The 20,424-nt window shown below is 37.7% G+C and overlaps 1 protein-coding gene across 3 annotated transcripts in view; it reads right to left on the reverse strand.

The window, feature by feature from the left end:
• NR1H4 (nuclear receptor subfamily 1 group H member 4) overlaps positions 1–14,085 on the reverse strand; it is a 30,720-nt gene extending 16,635 nt beyond the window's left edge. The window contains exons 1-3 of one of the 3 annotated variants that reach the window (XM_030960374.1): positions 13,946–14,085; positions 5,633–5,995; positions 113–253 (exon numbers count right to left, since the gene is read on the reverse strand). In XM_030960374.1, coding sequence (XP_030816234.1) covers positions 113–253; positions 5,633–5,995; positions 13,946–14,030 — 589 coding nt within the window. In that variant the 5' untranslated portion in view covers positions 14,031–14,085. Of the gene's footprint in view, positions 1–100; positions 254–5,632; positions 5,996–13,945 lie in introns of all 3 variants that reach the window. The other 2 variants (XM_030960376.1, XM_030960377.1) reach the window with 2 other exon arrangements.
• Between the last annotated feature and the right edge of the window lie 6,339 nt (positions 14,086–20,424).

The following is a 20,424-nucleotide window of genomic DNA, read 5'->3' on the forward strand; positions in this document are numbered from 1 at the left end:
TCTTTTTCTGACAAATGACATCTTTTATAACTTTGTCAAAACCACACCACTCAAGCAAATCCAGTATTTAATGCACTCTCTGACTGGATGATGCAAATACCTGTATACATACATTCAGCCAACATGCCCATCTGCTTGCATTTCCTTAGACGGCACTCCTGGCATTTTCTCCTCATGTACATGTCCATCTCACAATTGCCTCCATTTTTACACTTGTATACTGCATTTTTTGTGATGCTTCTTCTGAAGAATCCTGTACAAAACAGCAGTGACATAGATGAAAGAAAACACTGAGAAGCAAAGTCATCAAGGTGAAGTTCACCTCCATCTGCACTGGATTTTCCAAATGACACGTGTTCTGCCAGATCAATTTGTTTCAGTGCCTGGATGATTAAAATCTTGATACTTGTACTGACAACAGTATCCAAGTCATAGAATTTAAAAAATGAGCCCAAACACTAGACATTAGTCCAAAGTAAAATCCTGTAATTGTGAATTTTGGGAAAATTCAGACCCAAATCTGAAACCTGCCAGTAGCAGGCTGAGCACCAGCACTAGAGCCATAGGGTGGTACCATACAAATAACCAGTGAAAAAAAATGCTAGTCTGTTAAGTCTCTTGAGGTGCAGAATGTGCAGAATGTGCAGAATGTACAGAATGTGCAGAAAGAGAGATGAGTAATTCTTCACCCTTCCCCCAGCTCCTGGGAGCAGCAGAAGCTCCACATACTGCTCTGCTCATCCACCCCCAAGTTTAATAAGGAAGCTGCATTGTATCTGCCTATTGTACACGTGGCCTCCACCCCTGTTTACAAGATCCTCCAGCCTAATTCACTAAGTATTGTCCACTTGATGAGTTAAGTAGTCACCTAATTTCACCTGCACAGGCAGTTCTACTGGTATTGTCACTGGATTCACTCAAAAATTGCACAACTATAGCTGCAAATAGCAACTGATACAAAAAATTGAGAGGACCCTTCCTAAATCTGTCCAAATCTCCTATTTGGTCGCTGCCCATCTGTGAGAGCAGCACTGTGGGCAAAACATGGGGTAGACAAGATAATAAATGTGATTAAATAAGGGTCATCACAAAACAACAGAATCTTTGCTGTCAATGTTTTCTGAATTTTTAGTATTAGTCACTGTGCCATTATAATCTTCTTACATTGCCCTTCTCATGGCAGAGACTATTTAGCATTGGCTACAGTGGGAATCAGTTTTCCTCCCCATATGAGGACAGGTTTCTGAAATAAACTCCTAGGAGCTACTGCTGCCACATCACTGATTTATATTGTACTTCAAACTAGAGGTCTGTGTACATTTATATTAACCAGAGCTATTCAAGAAGCTTTTGCTTTCTTATCACCACTGCCTGGCACAATAAAACTATTGTTTTCCAACCTGACACTCTAATGCATTAAAAGAGGGACCAGATAAGAGCCAGTCTCCCATAATCAAATCACGGAGCACATTCAGTTGTGAATCTAAAGAATTGTCTGTGTGTTTGAAGAATTGTGCAATGTCAGATGACAATTTCCCGAATTTGCCCCATGGTTTTATAGTTGCCTAATCTCTTCCAAGCACCAGTGTGTAGCAACCAGTAAAACAATTCCACTACCTGGTCAAAAAAATCTGGCATTTCTCTGAATCTTCAGTAATTCCTGCTTGAAATCTCTTCCATGCTGTCTGTTTTATTGGCAGCTCTTCAAACAAATACAGTTGACTGGCATCAGTCTCTTTTGAAATGCAGATTACTTAGAGCCTCCAGAAGCCCCAGGCATTACTTTTATTCATCACTCACATGGCTTTAATACATTACCATTTACTGGTCAGGGAAGAGAAAAAAAGCCTGGATTTAAACTGTAGTTCTCACTGTCAGTTAAAGGCAACTGCCTCTGCTTTATATAATTTATTATTTTATTTGTAAATTTAAAGTCCTATAGTTTATGATACATTAATTAGTAGTAAATGCTGAAAAGCTCTGCACAAATATTTATAACATTCTAAGACTGATTGATGACTTTATCACTCAACCTATTCACCAGGTGTGCATTTACTTCTTCATGGTGGAAGAAAGAAAAAAAAATCAATAAATTTTTTAAGATGTACAAAAAAGAAAAAGGCAAAACATGGATTCAAAAGCTAGGAACCAACAATGTTCAAGCAGCCAAATACTTTCTCTTGAAAACAAAAGTTATGAAAAAGTGAAATGATCTGAAATGAAAAGCAAAATAATTTTTTTCTTTTTGGCAAACACTAGTTTTAACCCTATTCTTGCTTCAGTTTTCTGTGAAGTGACTCTTGAATCATTGTCATTTTGAACAGACTTCTTCATAACTAATTTGGAAATTAGCTTTTGGTATGAATGAAATTTCTGTATATATTATTCACTACTAATTCAAAATGAATTTACACTGCCAGAAATGTGACTCTCTATAACAGGAGGAGTTTTACTAAAATTTAAAGGTAAGTCTGAAACAGCATATGTTAAACTAACAAAGGGTTAGCAATCCCAAAAGCTGAAGGTTTTTCTGGCACAGTTTAATTTTCATCTGATCTCGCCAAATTACAAAAAGCTCATGTTGGCTGGAAATGTTGAATTTGCTTTGTTCTCAGATAGTCATGAATATGATTAATTATGGTAGAGCTGCTCCAATGTTACTGATGCTGATTTTTTCTCATGGAAATTATGAAAGTTGAAGGAGGGAAGCTGTAAAAAGATTAGATGAAAGCTTTGGAAATATCTGTGTTTGGCATCCTGATGGGTTTTAAATTTAAAAGTTTTTGAAATTCACAGTTGCTAACAAAGCACCTGCTCTGCTCTGTCAGACCATCAAGACATTTTCTGGTGTTCCTTTGCCCCATGCGCCCATGGTGGGTGTTAGTGTAAGGAGAAGATTAAAGAGGAACTATTTTTGCAAGAAGAATTCTAGTCTGGTGTGAGACACATCAAGCAGCACAGGAGTGGTTTGAATACTGCAAAAACTCCTACTGCAAGCCTGCATGGAGGGGCTGTGTAACTAGCATTTCATAGAGTCACAGAATGGCTGGGGTTTAAAGGGATCTCGAAGATGGGTGCTTTTTGTTTCAACAGAACTTATTCTGTGGCTTAATTAAACAAGCACAACATTATGTCACACTTGTTCTGTAACACCTAGCAATGGCCCTTAAAACCCAGTATAACTATCCACGCTGAGGCTGTACTAGAATGTCTTTGATGTTAGTCTGCAAAGATTGTTTCAGAAATGGTCTCCCAGGAGCAAGTTTAAACATAGTGTATTGCTCCTTGTGCTGTAAATATTATGTAAAATACCAATGAAATAGTTCATACATATTTGTTTATGGATGACAATATATTAAGAAATATATATATACATATATCAATATATGCTCCTGCCAATATCTTCAGATGAATATTCTCATAAGGACAATAGATAAGATCCTAATATTGTTTCATCTGCCCAAGAAAGAAAACCAAAGAGAATGGAAAGTGTTGCTGAATACATTACCCATGAAAGAAATAATAATAAAAAAATTAACATATTCATCACAGAGGATTGAATCCCATAAAAATATGTGCAAAGGTTCTTAGCTTCTTCCTTTGAATAAGAACATCCACTGCATCAATGGAGCAGAGGTGCTCAAAGGTGAGCATTAGTTCTACAGAAAGAGACCTGCATATTATTTTGGATACACATTGAGCATGAATTAGCAGCCTTGTTGCAAAAAAGAAGGGATAATCTCATGCTGAGGTTCAAGACACAGACACGTGAGGTGGTGTTATACTGCTCTGATAAGAGCACAACTGAAGTACCGAGCCTAATTTTGGTCTCCATGCTTTGAAGGTGATGTATACTCATGTGAAAAACTCCACAGATAACAAGAATGATCAAGAGATCTAGAAAACATAGTATCTGCTTTGCCTTGTCAGACAGAATTACTGTCCTCAGCACATCTCGGTACTGAATCAGCTGGTACTTTAGTCACCTTTAAAATTTATTGTAGAAACAGAATCCATTATCTTCAAGTAATTCAACTTTTACTATGTTTGACCAAGGGTACTATTCTTTGTAATTGATGTTGCAGTCATGAAACAGAACAAAAACGTAAAATAGATTATCCCAATAAAGCAGTAAAATTATGGTTATGTAGAGTGATTCAAACTGAATCAGTAGGGAAGTGGATGCACTTTTCCTTTCACTGTGGGCTTTAGTCTGAATATTTACCTGATAGCTTTAACCTCTCTTCTAGAAACATTCTATACAAATTTCAAAGTTTGCAATTTTAAGTCTTTGAAAAGTTTCTCACACATTAAATACAGCAGTTAAAGAGGAGGAACAGCTTACTAACACAATTAAAGTATCATTACTTGGAATCGTCACATCAAAATTGAGTTTAACTTAGTTTATAATGAGAGCAATTAATATGAGTTAATTCACAGTTTTTGGCTTGGAGACTATTCACTCAGACAGCAGAAAGAAATGTATCTCTTATTTATTGGAATTATTGAAATAAACTGCATGAGTCTTGACTGTATTCATGTTTCGAACGTTTGACTCTTGGGGTCTGTTTTTCCCTCACAAATGATTCTGTGATAGATAAAGCACACATTAGGTCCAGGTCCACTCTCTATAACAGTGAATTCCACATTAAGATATTTTAGTAATTTGGTAGGGACCATGCTTTAGTCTTTATCCATAAAACAGAGATTTTATTGAAATATTTATTCGCAGAACAGGATGAAAAAATGGGGGACTATTTTTCTGACCATAATGTACCTCAGCCCTGTCAAAGATATATTATACTTCTTCAAGTATGATAGTTGACATAACCTCTCGTCCCTCTCTGCTAAAATATCTGACAATCGGGTTTTCATGTAGAAAATCAGCAATAATTTTCTACATCACATTTGTCCTGATAATAATATCTGAATAATATTCTTCTAAGAAGCAAGATATTTGTCCTACAGATATAAACTTCTTCCTGAAGAAGCTCCCTCCCTAGTGATAGGGGCTACACTTAGAAGAAAGCATAGAACTAGAAATCCTTTAATTTCACAAACCTGAAGACACCCATCAAATCCTTTGGGAGCTGGAGGAAAGAGAGTCCCTGGGAACAGCCTGCAGGTGGGGGCTGACAGCTTTTACTTCCCTCTAATACACACTACATGAGGCACTTGGACTGGTTTTAGCTATTTTCTAGGGCAGCCTAGCCCTCAGCTCCCAGGGGCCTCCACGGGCATGTTCCTTCCAGAGGCAGAGAATGGCATGAGCAGCTTCCACAGAGAGCAGAGCCAGGCTGCCAGTCTCCAGAGAAAGCTGTCCTTCAGTTCATCAAAAGCTAATGGTGCTCAAGAGCTGGAGGTTGGCCTGTTATGCTGTATAACCATAGGGCAATGGTGGAAGACACTGCCAGTCTGCCTTGGGGGAAATACAGAACAGGGTACACAGGATCCAAATGCAAATCTCTAATATGTGTAATGATTTGGATAAAATTAACAAGAAAAGTAAAAAAAAAAACCCACAGAACAACAACAAAAACCCAAAAGAAAAACAAACAAACAAAAAAAACCCCAAAAACCAAACCCAAAAAATCTGAGTAGCCGCAGTGCCTATTAGCTGATTTCATCCTACCTTTGCATCCTTCACAAGTCAGGGCATTATAATGATACCCAGAGGCTTTGTCACCGCAGACCACACAGAGCTCTTCTCCTTTCACTCTTCCCGTGGAGTGACCCAGTCTAGGCTTTTTGGCTGCAGGGATATCCATTATCTCTGTCTCCCTCGTGAAAAAGGTCTCTGAGGGTAACCTCCTGAGTTCATACATCCCAGGGGAGTACCATTCCTCATGCTGTGGAGGGTAAAAGCCTAGGTTGGAGTAATAAGGTGGCGATGAGATCTGAGGCTGAACTTGGGGAAATGGCACATTGTTGTACTGTGCATAAGGTGACACATCTGCCTCTTGCACTGGAGAACTCATAGGTTCTGAAAGGACACCTGGAAAATAATAATGCAAAACCAATTTCTATTACTACCATGGAATTGTAGTTATCAGAGAAGTTTCTGCTTCCAGACATCTATCTCAAAAACCAGGCACAAACACAAGATTGCATTATCTAAACTCAGATTTGCTACACAAATACACTGCAAGAAGCTTTAAAAATAATTTATTCATTCTCAAACACTTTTATAACTAGTGGAAATGTCCAGCACTGGCAGTCACATAAAAGATCTTGAAAAATATTGTGCAGGTAATCATATAATTGTTTAGTTTATAAGAAAGAGCAACCACACGCCAGAGAAGTTAACAACCCAAATTAGGCCTAAAAGCAGAATGCAAGAAATCCAAACTATTGGCAAAACCTCCATGGTATTGGTGAAGGCTAAATCAAGACTCAAACATCATGCTAATTTGTATTCTGGATGAATACATAATGACAGACAAAAACTGCACTAGGGAAAAATGACAAGGGTGAGGCTTCATTCGAAGACTGAAAACATGAAATAAGTCTTCAAGAAGAGCCTGAAATAGGAAGGTGAGGTTACCAGGAAAGAACAAAAAAGATATTCCAAATGTAAATGATTAAATGCAGCCTTCTCACCATCCAGCCTCCAGTGGCCAGCCAGCCTCTGCAGCCCGGTCCCCAGCCCCTGTGCCATTCAGTGCAGCTGTGAGGCTCTCACAGGAAGCACCTCTGCAAGCCAGCATTAGTCACTTCTGAGCCACCAACAGAGCTGGCAGTGGCACAAGCAGTGGCAACCTTTCCTGTTGGGATCAACACGGTATCTCGACGTTACCTTAACCTTGCTCATTAAATACCATATTCTAAATTGCAGACAACTGAACCCTCATTTCTTTTCTGTACTCCAAGCACAGCAACATCTAGCAGTCCCTGGATGGTGTGGGTAAAATCCAGTCTACATCAAACAACTGAAAAGCTGAATTTAAAAGTTATTTGCAAACTATTTCTTATTTTCTGTTGGAGAGAGCCACATCTTGTGGTTTTGTGAAAACTCTGACTCAATTCCTTCAATAGTTCCAAGAAGAGAGTCTGAGAAAAAGAGTGCCTATTTCCAGGAAGACGATCAGTCAGGTTTATTTGAATCAACAGCAGTATTTACAAGAAAATCATAGATTAATGCTCATTGGTGACCATCACTTAAAAGTGCTTCAGAAGAACTCCAAAAACATTTTTGCTGACACAATATTGATCATGGACAAGTGTCCTTCTTTTGTGAGGAATCAAAAACAATGAAGAAATGCCAACAGTTAAGAACAGGGAACATCTGTAATGACAAAAATAATTAAAATAGTGGGGGATCCTTCCCTCTCCTTTGTCTCACTTCAGTTAGTGCCAGAAACTGACCTTTCAATTACACTGGCTTTTTCACTTTCAAGGTCTCACGCTCTTGTTCTGCAGTTTTCTGCCCTTCCTATTTTACCATGCTGCAGAAGCCATGCAAGTGTTTTGGGCTTTTGTGGCTGCTCTATTATTGCCCACAGCACATCTTTGCCAGTAACAAGTGTTGAGGTCCCAGTTCGAGAATAAGCAGTGAGATGTACGTCTGGAAAAAGGTGATACAAAACCAAATGAGAATAATGGTGCCCTTTATTACCAGCAATTAGTTTAATTATGGTTGCATTTTGTTGCTCTGGAAGAGGCCAGGGCACCAAGAGCTACAGTGGCAGAAGCAGAGCAGCAGAAGGCACTCCCTGAATCCAAGGTTATGCCATTTAAACAAAGAGTATAGACACACAGAGGGCATCTGGGGACTCTGTGAAAGAACCTGGAAGTGACATTACCGCTTCATGCATCAGATGCAAGCTGCCACCGATACCTGGCAGTCACAGCAGTGATGAAACAAGTAAAGGATGAGGACAGCAAAGATTTCATATCCTGTATAGGTTTAATGAGTGGTATTTTAGCTGTATTTACCACTTGTTGAGACTGATGCTCATGAAGACTGGTCAAGGTGCTTCAGGTACAAATATGGGGTTAATTGTGGGATACACAATCATTCAGTCTCTCTTTGGAAACGAATCGGTTCACTGTGGAAACTAGAGTTTTCATTTGGTCATTGTTAATTAGTTGAGTTTGCTAAAAGAAAGTGGGACAATCCCAAAATGAAAAGGAAGAAACTGTTGATTTTTAGCTCTCTGCCATACACAGGAAACTCCACAAAAGCTGTATACCGGCCTCTTGAACTGCCTGGGCCTCTGAAAGAGCAAGAAGAGAAGGCAACATTCCTTCCACAGAAAAAAATATCAGGGCTTGTTAAAGAACTCAGAGCTACTAAAGGAATGCAGCACATCCTGAGAAAATACTGGGGGGTTATTGAAACAACTGTAGAGCCATTTGGGTTACAAGTATGTTTAGAAAAATCTTCCCAATCATTAATTCTACTCTGCTTCCAAAGGAAACAAGAAAAAAAAAAATACTCTTAATTAAGTTTAAAAAAGGGAAAAAAGCCAAACAGCCCATATCACCTCCTTTTTCCTTCCATCAAACACAGCATTAAACAATTTAGCTGAACTGAGTCCATGCTCAGAACAAGGGAAGGGAAAAGGAAAACCAGACAGGTTTGAGAGAGACTGAGAGAACATGGCCTTGTTTTATGTAAAACAGACTCACAGCTTAAGCTCTGGGAGGTGCTCAAAGACCAGCATGATTTTTGAAGATAATTAGGTTGCAATTATGTAGGTTTTTCCAATTTAGCTTGAAGTTTTGAGGGCTTTTTTTGGTTTCGATTTTGTTTGTTTTAAGTAGACCTGAGCATGACATACCTGTAGACCTGTACATGAGAGTCTGGACTAAATAATTTCTTATCACAAAAATAAAAGTAATCTTATCTTACGAAGCAGAACATACATAAGCTGTTCTCCAGATATATATATATTACAGAGGTCTGGCATGGACTGGTCTCATGCAACTAAAGCATGAGCAGCCCAGTAAAATCATTGCAGTGGCAGTAGTATAAGCAGTGAAAGTGAAATCAGAAATGAGCTCATTGGGCTACACCGACATTTTGTTTGTGTAGTCTTAAGTATTTTGAACCACTTATCTCTTTTTCCTTTTGGAAGGATACCTTGCAGATTTTAAGGACAGACTATTTAAGCACACACAAATGTTAAGTTAATTACATCTGCATATTTTTTATATTTGCAAATCTTGAATTTTGTAAATAAGTGTTTTTCAATTAAAACCTTCTACAAAAATATTGAAATCTTATTAAAAACAAAGTGAAACCTTCACATGCATGTGATCATTGTTTTACAAATATTATTTTCTACTTGCAACTGAAACTTATTAGAAAGTTTTACTTTTGTTACTTTAAATTTTACACAGAATACTTTACAAGAAACTTCAAAAAATATTTGACTCGTAGAAATATTCCTTGCAGGAATAAAGAAACTGTTTTCAGTTTGCAGAATGGGCAAGCTAAATGCGATTTTATGCAGAATATTACAGAAATTAAAATGAGATCACATTGTAATGTAAAAGTTATTGTTCCACTAATATAAATTTCAACAAAGAGAACTAAACTCTAAGCAGGTTTAAAATATGAACCCCTGGCTCTCCTTCATTATTCATGAAGGAACATAATAAAGTAACAATATCCAGAATTAGTTAATTCGGAAGCCATGGCATAGCCATTATCAAAATCCTGGTTTAATTCCAAACAAATTATTTGCGTATCTTTTAAAGATCACTTGGTGTAAAAAGCCTACTAGCATCCTACAATTTCAAGGAAGAGTGCGAGAACAGATAACAAAAATATCCAAGGGAGAATATGGCAATGTCCTACCTCAGGCTGTATTCAGTCTGACCATTTCTTGATGAAAAATACACTCCTTAAGGTGCCACAGTTCTTATTTCTCTCTCTTTTTACCTTTTTTTACCTCCTAAAGTCTACACGTACATAAAACTTCTTAATTCTGCTTTGTCTGCGTCCTGTTCACTGTGAGAACTTTCCTTAAGATTAGAAAGGAGTGACACAGACCAGGGGTTGTATAGTTTACTAATTAACTTCATTACAAGCAACTTGTTTGTAGATGCCGGAAACAATGTCTGTTCCCAGTGTGGATTTACCTGGATAAAATTTGGCTTCCAGTTTGAGGGGATGCCTCCAAGTAGCCTAGCCATTGTATTTTTGTACCTATTGTGGTTTAGTTATAACCAATTTTTTTATCAATCAATATTTGGTAAGGTCAGGAGGTTCTGTGCAATAGATTAACCACTCCAGTATCACAGGAAGCAGGTTTTTTAGCTGGAGAAATGTTGCATTCTCAAAAAAAGGCTAAAGTGCTCACACCATACTGGATGCACCTGTATGACAAGACAGAATTGTTTGGGCTGGAAGGGACCTTAAAGATCATTTAGTTTCAAAGCCTGAAATGGGAAGGGACCTTATAAGGTTCCTTATAAGCAGGTTGCTGAAAGCCACATCCAATCTGTCCTTCTCATTAAATTTTTTATTCACATTGCCACTCTGTTTGGTTTGGCTCTCTTAATAATTATTATGCATCCAATGTTTTCTGTTTTAATTTGTGCTGGTTTGTTTCTTTTTCATTTGGGGGTCAGTTATGAGCCTAATTATCTTCTCTGCAGGGATGAAGCCAGATGTTGCATCAACTGCCAGGTGGTGCCAAAGACAAGAAGTTATTTAACATATCTTATGATCTTGAAGCTGTTTAATCAGTTTGGACACCTGACCCTAACAACTTTTTCATTACTCTTATTTATTTTAAAAGTACACACACACACAAAAACCCAAACAAAACAAAACAAACAAACAAAAAACCCACCAAACAAAAAGCAAAACTAAAAAAAAAACCACAAAATAAACCAAAAACTCCCAACAAAACAACTAAAACCCACAAATCAAACCAAACCAAACTAAGCCAAGAAAAAAGGAAGAAAAAAATTTGCAGATTTACCTAAAAGGAGTCAGTCTTTTAAGCTACTCTTAGGCACTGTTCTGTGTCCACAACAATTTTCAATGATATTTGTTGTTCTTTCATTAAGAAGTTTAGATATATTGGTTTTCCCCTCCTTTGTTACATGTAATTTTTTTTTCTTTTTGTTCCTCATCCTTTTCCATGCAGTTTTTAAGAGTGTTCATTCCACCCAAAACCTTCTTTCCCAGCTAGGGACATGTACAGTGAGGCTGGCATTTCTTGTCTTGTTATATTTTAGCATCACATTACAAGAAAACATTTTCAGGCCATCAAAAATATTTGAAATACTTGAAAATATTTGAAATGGGTCTTCATTCAAACTAAGAATTTGATTTTCTTTTCAGTTTCTTAGAAATAATTCAGTTTCTGATATCTGAAGTTTCGCACTTAGTATCCTGCATACTAGCAACATGTATATGAGGTGCTTTCACAGAAAATAAAATGGAGCTGGCTACTTATCATAGAAATGACAGTTTGAGTCACATACTGTATATATTTCAGGTGCCACACAAATATATAACCTTTCTGAATCACCTGAGTCGAGAGTTAGAAAAAAAGCAGTTTTGCAGGAAGACAGGGTGGAAGGGAAGGACCCTGACTTTAACTAGGTTAAAGATCCTTCCTCATTTGCATTTTGAGGCCCTTTCCCCAGGGACTCATAACTGCAGAAGTTAAAAACTATGGTTAAAACACACTAACTCCAAAGACATCCAGACATCCTTTACCTTGGACATATACTCTTAAAATTGCAACATACAATTTTCATCTGCTGAAAGGAAGACAACCTTTTTTCTGAAACCTGCTGCATCTTGAAGTCTTGAGGCAAAGGATGCAGAAGTGCCCCGGAACTTCTATGGTGATGAGGCTCAAAGCGCAAGCAACTCAGAATTGACAATATTTCTTTTTGAAAGACCTGAACCTGGAGTTAATGTTTGGAGAAGCAATTAGATTTTCTTCTGAATGTCTGACAACACTCTGAATGTCTAACACAGAATGAATAAAGCAGAGTGAAAACAAAATGTATTTCCAAGGATTTTTTTTACAGAATGAGAGTGTGCATCTTTGAATAAAGGAGACTGGTTTGTGTAAAGGGTAATGTCTGTAAGCCAGCAATTTTTAACTTGTGAGCTGAAATGTATGAGAAGACCTAAAAAACCCACACATTATAAGGACCATCTAAAATAAAAGCTTTCTTCCTGATTTCTGGGGTTCACAAGTCACTTCCTGCCAAAATGGAATAATTGCAAATAATTTACAAAGATAAAGAATTGAGAGACAAAGCCATTTCCTACAACTGTTTTGTGGGGATGGAGTAATATTTTCACAATGAGTAACTTTCTCTGCGCACTCAGTTGCATATTATTTCTGATAGGCTTTTTTCCAGCTATAAAAGCAAAAAAGACATCACATTAGAGAGACACTCCACAAAAGAAAGGTCAGCTTAAGTGAAACACAGCAGGAGTCCTAAGTTTTCTTCCTAATAAGACCCCTGATTCAACTCCTTAATACATTATTTCTTTCTGTTACAGAAATGTCAGTTTGAATTAAATCTCCATTGTGCTAAGCTCTGAACACCTTTAATGAGAGACACAATGCCTCTTCTGAAAGTTTCACAATTTGTAAGTAAGATTATCCTGCAGAAGGAAAGTATTTTTCATTAACATTCTTCCTTGTATTTTCAAGTAACCTTATAATTACTCCTTTAATCAATGAAATAATTAATGAAAAAGTAGATATTGGGGGGATGTCTTGATAAAAATCTGAAGTAGCTCGGGTATGCAGGAGTTTTGAAAGATGACTGGATATAAAATTTGACACCCTAAATTTGAACATCATTCTCCTCTCTGTATATCATGGCCTGACATTGGAATTAAGAGGTAGCAAAGGAGTGTTTTAGCTGTTAGCATATTTTTTTTTCAACAACTCCAAAACATTTCTCCAACCAAACCCCAAAACAAAGAGGGATAAAAACTGGTAACACACAATAATGGAGTGGCTTCTGCCTACCATTAATGATAATGCTTTAGTTTAATTGTATGGAGCCAGGACACTGCAAGCGGTCTGACTTGTAGAGATGGTCCTGACTCCTGGGAGCTCTGCAGCTGGAGTGGCTCTGGGTGCCAGAGCCCTTCCTTCCAGGCCCCAGGCACTACTCTTGTTTCAGACAGATGAAACTGGAATGTGTTTTGTTTTTCCAGCACTCAAAAAGGCAGAATTCTGGTCTTATTTGGACTGCAAACTTCTGAAGTGTAGCAGCATTTTGTGGGGGTTTGTATTGTGTGTGAGGCCCTCAATGTATCACAACTTACTCAATGTTTGTCAAATAAAAGGCTAAAACAGGTTTTTTTGTTTTTGTTTTTTTTTTCTTGGTGGTACATATACCAGAAAACAACTTACCCATGCTTATAAAATACTGACCAAGAATTTTTCACTTATTAACAAACTCATGCTTAGCCTTGAAAAATTCAGTGAAACTGGAGCAAGGAGAATCTTCCAGCCTGCTTTATAAATTTTCTTGTGCACTGAAGTTAATAGGATATGTTTTTAATGGTCATAATAAGACAGAGATTTTAATTTAGGTGAAATTACTTTTATAAATTTACATAATATGGCAATGCAAATACATTGCACTATAATTTCGTTACAGATTAACTGGAAATATATCTGCTCAGCTTGATTTAAGTGACTCACATGAAGGTAACATCCAGCCTGCATACAAAGGTCTGTTTTTCCCAAATGATCTCCAGTATCAGAAGCGTCACAAAAACAACCTACAGGTTCTGCTGTAAGCAGTGATGAGAGCAATAACGTGCAGGATTGCATTAACACCACAGATCTATTGTTTGTTACTCCTCTCATAGGTACTGAAGATTCAAGAAGGTTGATATGTTTCAGCCTAATATCCTTGACTTGAATTTTCAGTCCATTTTCTTCTAGGTTTCTGAGTATAGGACAGCTTGCTATTTCAACCCAGTTTGGTGACTTACCAAACAAATGAGGACCTTCAGCAAGAGGAAATCCATCAGCAGAGGCTAGCTGATGGTGTCCTATTAAATTCATTTCAGATGCCATTTATTCCTCAGTTCAGGAGGAATATGCTGATTAAACAGGAGGTTGAAAAGACACCCTGAAAAATATGAAGCAAAAAAGAATATTTAAAACAAGGTAATTAACTTTTGTGTACCTAGTGTAAAGCAGAATGCAGGAGGTTGTCTCAATATTTGCTGTAAGAAACATTGTCTTGAAATTACAAAACCTAATTCAGCCTTTAAATAAAAAGCTACATCCAGCCTGTTTGTTTCTTCCTTGCTGTGGCATATTTTATTTGCTCTCTTTCTGGTTATTTTAAATTAATAGCAGTTCATGCCCAAATTTATTCAAATATTCAGACTGAAGCACTGACCTGACCTCCTGAGGGCATGCTGCCCAGCCCCCCTACCATGCAATACCAATTGTTTGCATTATTTCTCACCACCCTTTCCTCATTTAATTGTTTTCACTTACTGAAAAAGTGTAAGTTTATGGTTAGATCAGGAGAACACAGATGGGAAACTTGAGTTTAATTTCTAGGGAGCAGCCCTTTATCTTGTCTTCAGTAATTACTGAACAAGATAGATGGGAAAAAGCCACAGAAGCACAGAAACAGCAGAAAGCAAAACCTTGCTCTGATAACCAGGCTCGCCCACCCTCTCTCTCTGGTCTCGAGCAGCCACACAACTCTCACTTGGGAAGGCTGGGAGGGGTGTGAAAGGGGCTCCCCTGCCCAGCTCACCTAGGTGCACTGGGCCAACTCTAGATTGCATTTGAGACAGGACCAGCAGGAGAATATAGAGCTCCAACAAGGAGATGTCTCACTAAGAGGACACCAAGAGGATTCTGCGCAAAGTTGTCAGCAATCTGTTTTACTTTGTTTTACAGTCTTAATTCTTTATTTGGTTTTCTTACAGTGGGATTGTCCCTGGGACTGCATTTCCACTCACTGAAGGCATTTGAGAGTTCTAGCCCAGTCTGCTTCCCAGTGAGGGCTCAGCATGTTTCTTGAGGAGAAATGAAATCATCTGACAAAAACGTGAATGCTGCAGGAGGCCCCAGTGCTGAGCAGGCTGGGAAGTAGCTTGTGAGAGTGAGTGACAAGCACACTCTGTAATTATGTTCAGATTTGTCTGTAAGGATTCATTAAGTTCTTTTTTAACATAAACAGAGGCCCTCTAATTAGACAGATGCATTTTAAATGTCTGCCCACAGATAATTTAAACAGTTTACTTAGAAATGTCAAAAGCTACTTGTATCACTGACCAGATAGGCTTCTTGAGGCAAATCACATATAAACACAGTCTCAAATCTAGCACAGAAACATAGTTTTGCAACAGCAAAAAAACTCCATGTATCTTGGATGGGGTTTGGCAACCAGCCCAGCCACCCCACTACGTCCATGTTTAATTCCAACCATTTTATTGCCTTGATGCCTCATTTTCCAGGGAAGTTATCTGCTGAAATCAAGATGTGGGGCTACTCACATGGCTTTAAGGTCTTAAAATTCCCAACAGACAGATTTCTCATGAAATACCCACGACAAACCCTTAGGATGGGATTCCTCTTACAGCCCATTAGAGGTGTTCTGTGATGGGAGAAGGCAGTGCCATAGTCAGGACCATTTTAATGGCCAGCAAGAAAAACATCAAAATGAGGTATTTTCAGAGGGCGAATGAGTATTTTTCTGGACTTTCTTGTTGAAGACTAGAGAAGAGAGGCCATCAGAGCCCTTTCCTCATGTCCCAACCCTTTACTATCTTCCTTACAGCCCATGGGAATGCATCCCTTAGAGCTCCTTGCAGGATCAGCTCTCCTGACAGCCAGACATGAAGACTGCTCCACCACTGCCACTTCTACTTCTCATGTCTCCTCATCAGCCCCTGTTTGAGGGCCTAACACTTCAACACCCAACATCAGCACTGGGATTGAGAATTCCTGTATGTTAATACAGAGCCTAGAATTTATCTTCTCAGGGAATATTGGAAGCTATATCAAAATACTTTAAATACAGTCCCAAGAAGATATCTATTTAAAAGTATTTACTGCCAGTATATCCTCAGACTATCAATGCATAGATTCTTAGCTTGTAAGTTTTATATTCTGCATCCTGCTAGTTCAAGCTGCAAATAAGAAGAAAGAGGGCAAGCTATGTTTCTAAAGGCTTATTAGGTATCTCTGTTTTTATAGGCTCTTTGATATGATTATAACTTCTTTCTTGTTTCTTTGAGGACATTCCATTTTTCAACATATCATTGTATAATGCCCCTCTTTAACCTAAAGATGGACTCCTTAGAATCTATTATTCTTTGCATACACAGAAAAAAAGACCCAACCCTCATGTTATTAATACTGCCTTGTTGATAGTAAGAATCTTGAGGACATATTTGTAATAATCTGCACTATCGTAGGACATTACAGGTTTTGTAACTCAATGCCTCCTGCCACACATATTTTTGTCTGGATGGACTCAGTTCAAGCCAAATGTTCATGATGATTTTACAATTCCCATCATTATAACACTTAATTTTCTTTAATATATCCAGCTGATGTAGACCATTTACTAGATTTCATGGAAGAGATTACTCCTATCTTCTTGGGGTTTCTGCAAGCCACAAGATCACCATAAAAAAGACCAGAAATATATTTTCCAATGCATCTAGCTTTGATATTGGAGATTTCACTGAACACCAAATTCTTCATTAAATACTGATTGATATTTGGCTTTGAATTTCTCCTGAGTCCAGCCTTCTGTGAGCTATCTAGCCTACACTGGATTTATCCATATAATTAATTTCACATGTATTTAAAAGCAGCAGGTGCTGGTTTCCAGCTCTAAGACCTACACCAGGTACCCAGTACAGAGCATTGAAGCTACACTTACTCCATAACTGTTCAGTTCTGGGAAAAAATGTAGGTCACTATATTGGATTAATACTCCATCCTGAGGTGTAACAACAAAAACAAAGAGCATCTGACATGCAAAAGCTGAAATGAAGGCAATAGAAGCACAGGAAATCAATGTTGCTCTCCAAAATAAGAGCCCTTCAAGAAAAAAGAAAAGGCATGTGAAAAATTAGGAAGATAGGAAGATTCTTTTTTTCCAAATAATTTTTGGTTAACTGTTTAAATAAACCAATTTACTCCACCACCTTTGGAGATTATTTCATAGGCCAAAATATACAGCAAAGGAAAACAGAGATCAGTATGTATAAAAAAAATATGTGCCCAACTCCTTGAAATTATTGTCTTCAACTGCACGTTAAGAGCTCAGAATTGCATAAAACTTTATCACATGTAACCTTTAACATACTTCAAAACAATCAGTGTGTGTTTACTGGTTCTATGTTTAACTAAGAAAATTTACATGTATATTATTATATATGGGGCTTGGTTTTCCACTGTATGAGTGTATATACCTATTTATTCAGATTTCTTATGGGATACATGTTCATTGAGGTATACAAATACGTATGTAGAGACAATTGGGCTTACCACTGACTTCTATGTTTCAGATGTATTTTGGGCTCTTATCTGTGTACTACCCTGACCTTGCTATGGTCAATAATAAAGCTTTCCCTGGCTTCTGTGTCAGCAAAGCCAGGTCTCTTGCTGAAATGATTAAAGTTGAATCAACTGGCTTCACTGAAAACGAAAGCATAATGGCCCCACATTTTCAAGTAAATGTAAAAATACATTTGATCATCAGACAGCTCTAATTGTGGTTTACCTTCAGAAGAATGGTTGAATCTATTTCAATTACTCAGCAAAGAAAGATGTATCAAAGCACATGCAAAATCTTTCACGAATATTAGTGAAGTACATTTCCTTCCATCTGTCCCATAATATTTTCCTATTCTTCACACATCTGACTGCCTATTGCTCAAAGAGAAATTTCAGTAACATCATTCATCTATGGCCCAATCCAAACATTGTTAACATCAATGGGAAGATAGATTCCCATCTCATTCCCAGGCTTTTGATGTGGCCTCATAGCCTTTCTGTAGAATATTTAATGCAGTGCCTCAGTTATTTGAGAAGCTATTTTATTTGCTTACCTGTTTGTTTTAAAGTGTATCAAAGGGACCTGAAAGCATTAGGAAGATTCATGCTCTGTATTTCCAGCCTGCTGCTCTCAGGTCATTTTGGCAAGCACAGCACTACAGGCAACTACACAGCAGCACTTTCAAAATGTGAGCAAGCATACGAGCAAGTTTGAGAAGCAGACGCAGGACGAGCGTTATTGGGCTTATTTGAAATTTTCTGTTACATTTCTTAATATGGAGTTTAAAAGCAGAGCAGGAAAGAGAAACAGGACGCAAGAGAAGAAAAAATAGAATATTCCTACTTCTTAATTCTGAAGCAAAGGCATTAGAACTGAAAACTCTATGAGAAGTATCAATGACATTTCTGTAAGCAGGTAAGTAACTTCAAAGAGTGGGGCCAGCTTCTGACTGCCTGGGATTACCTCCTAAATACCATTTGTGTGTTTCTTGCTTTCTCCAGCATGTTTTTCATGTCTCACCTGAAAAACCTGCAAGCCCTTCACTTCTAACTTGTTTTGGGATTGCTATTTAGACTAGGGCAATTCCAATATGCTATTTAGACTAGGGCAATTCCAATATAATTCCCAATCTTTAGGTTCCCTGTAACACAAGCAATAGCAATAAAAATAACAGAAGTGAAATGTGTTCCGCCACAGTTATAGTTTTCTGAAGATAAATGAGTAGCAGAAACACTCAGAGTAGAATTACATTTCTTAAAAACTAGCAATGGATTCAAATCATTTGAAATTTGAAACCCTCTTTTACTTTTCCTAGTTATGTGAAATATGAGCTAAAATCTTCAACTTTGGAAGATGCGCTTGAAATATGTACACAGAGCTGTCAAAGCAAAAATGTATGAAACAAATATAATTTTCCCTTTCTGTATTTTTCTCTGTTCTCCCATTAATCACATTGGAAATATTTCCTGTTGCTAAAAGGAGAAAAAAATTCAAAGCTAATGCACACATTTAACTAGATACTGCTGTTGCAAGAAAGTCTCAATATCAAACTTACACCTTCTGTTCCAGTGACACACAGAAGACAGCTTCTAAAGAAAAATTTCAACATGACCTTATTTTTCACCTTTTCATTTTTCCCAAAGGGAATTCCTACTGTTGAGACAGTTTTGTGGATGAAATGACTTCTTAAATTATTCTTCACTTTAATTTTTGTTTCTGATCAAAAAATCCACTAACATCTACTAAATAATTCAGGTGATAAAGTTACTTTTATACTACACAACAGCAAGAAGCTATCAGTTTAAGGAATTATTACTCACTGTTCTTTTCTGGAAGACTGCAGATGGCAGGATGTAAGACAGTTCTGCACTCAGTTCAGTATCCTAATGATTCTCACATAGGAACATTTTTGTTTTGTTTTTCTTTCATGTTTAGCAGAAGCCTGTAGTGATAACACAATGAATCAAAGCTTGGATTTATTGGCTCAGTGCCCTAATGGACAAGGATTACTCATTAACAATTCTTTCTTTGCGAAACTCTCCAAACATGGGCTGTATTAAAATGTTGTGAATTCCAGCTTGACCATCAGCAGAGAGATGTGAGATGCTCGTTAATACTCTGATCGAGTGCAGAGGGGAAGTTAACTCAGACACTGGGGTGATAGTACCTTGTTGCTAATTGTAACACTTTCCTTGCACGTGTACATTTTTATGACATCTTCAGCCTCCTTGTCTTTCACATCCAAAGAGCCCAGATGTTTTTCCAAGACATAAACTTGGTTTTTAAATCTTTATGTTATTTTTTCATACTTCTTATGGAGACTGAGCATTACACCGAATACTGAAGCAGAATAGGCTACAAATTTCACCATCACAGGGATGTGAGGACATTAAAGTTTAATTCCTATATCTGCAACAATCTCCAAAAATTGCATCATTTTGATTTGGGCTCCTCACATAAAGCTTTAGACAAGAAACTGAGGCCCCTAATTTTAAATCTATCAGACTCATGCACTAGGTGTGCACAGGGGGAAGAAATTGGTACCTGTAGATGGAAAACCACATCCTTGAGTGGGTTGCACTGTATCTGAAAATGCTGATGTGTTGTCACTGACAGAAAGGGGACCTTGAACTACCACATCCCAGTTTACCCTGCAGAGGGAATCAAAGTGAAGACAAATGGATTGAGGCTGTTTTATTTCAACATCCCAGCTACACAGGAAGCATAATAATTCCCTGGTTTGCATTGCTAAATATACCCAGTGAGCATGAGTTGATCTGACAGTGGTACTGAGACAAATTTCAGTCAGAGGAGACTACTGACAGCATCACTCATGGTGAGTTCATGATTGCCACGCAGTATATGATGTCCATCCTTCCCTACATATTTACACTGCCTGAGTAAGACTGAATACACAGAGACACAGGCTGT

The sequence above is a fragment of the Camarhynchus parvulus genome, chromosome 1A (assembly GCF_901933205.1).
Source record: "Camarhynchus parvulus chromosome 1A, STF_HiC, whole genome shotgun sequence".
Lineage (NCBI taxonomy): Eukaryota > Metazoa > Chordata > Aves > Passeriformes > Thraupidae > Camarhynchus > Camarhynchus parvulus.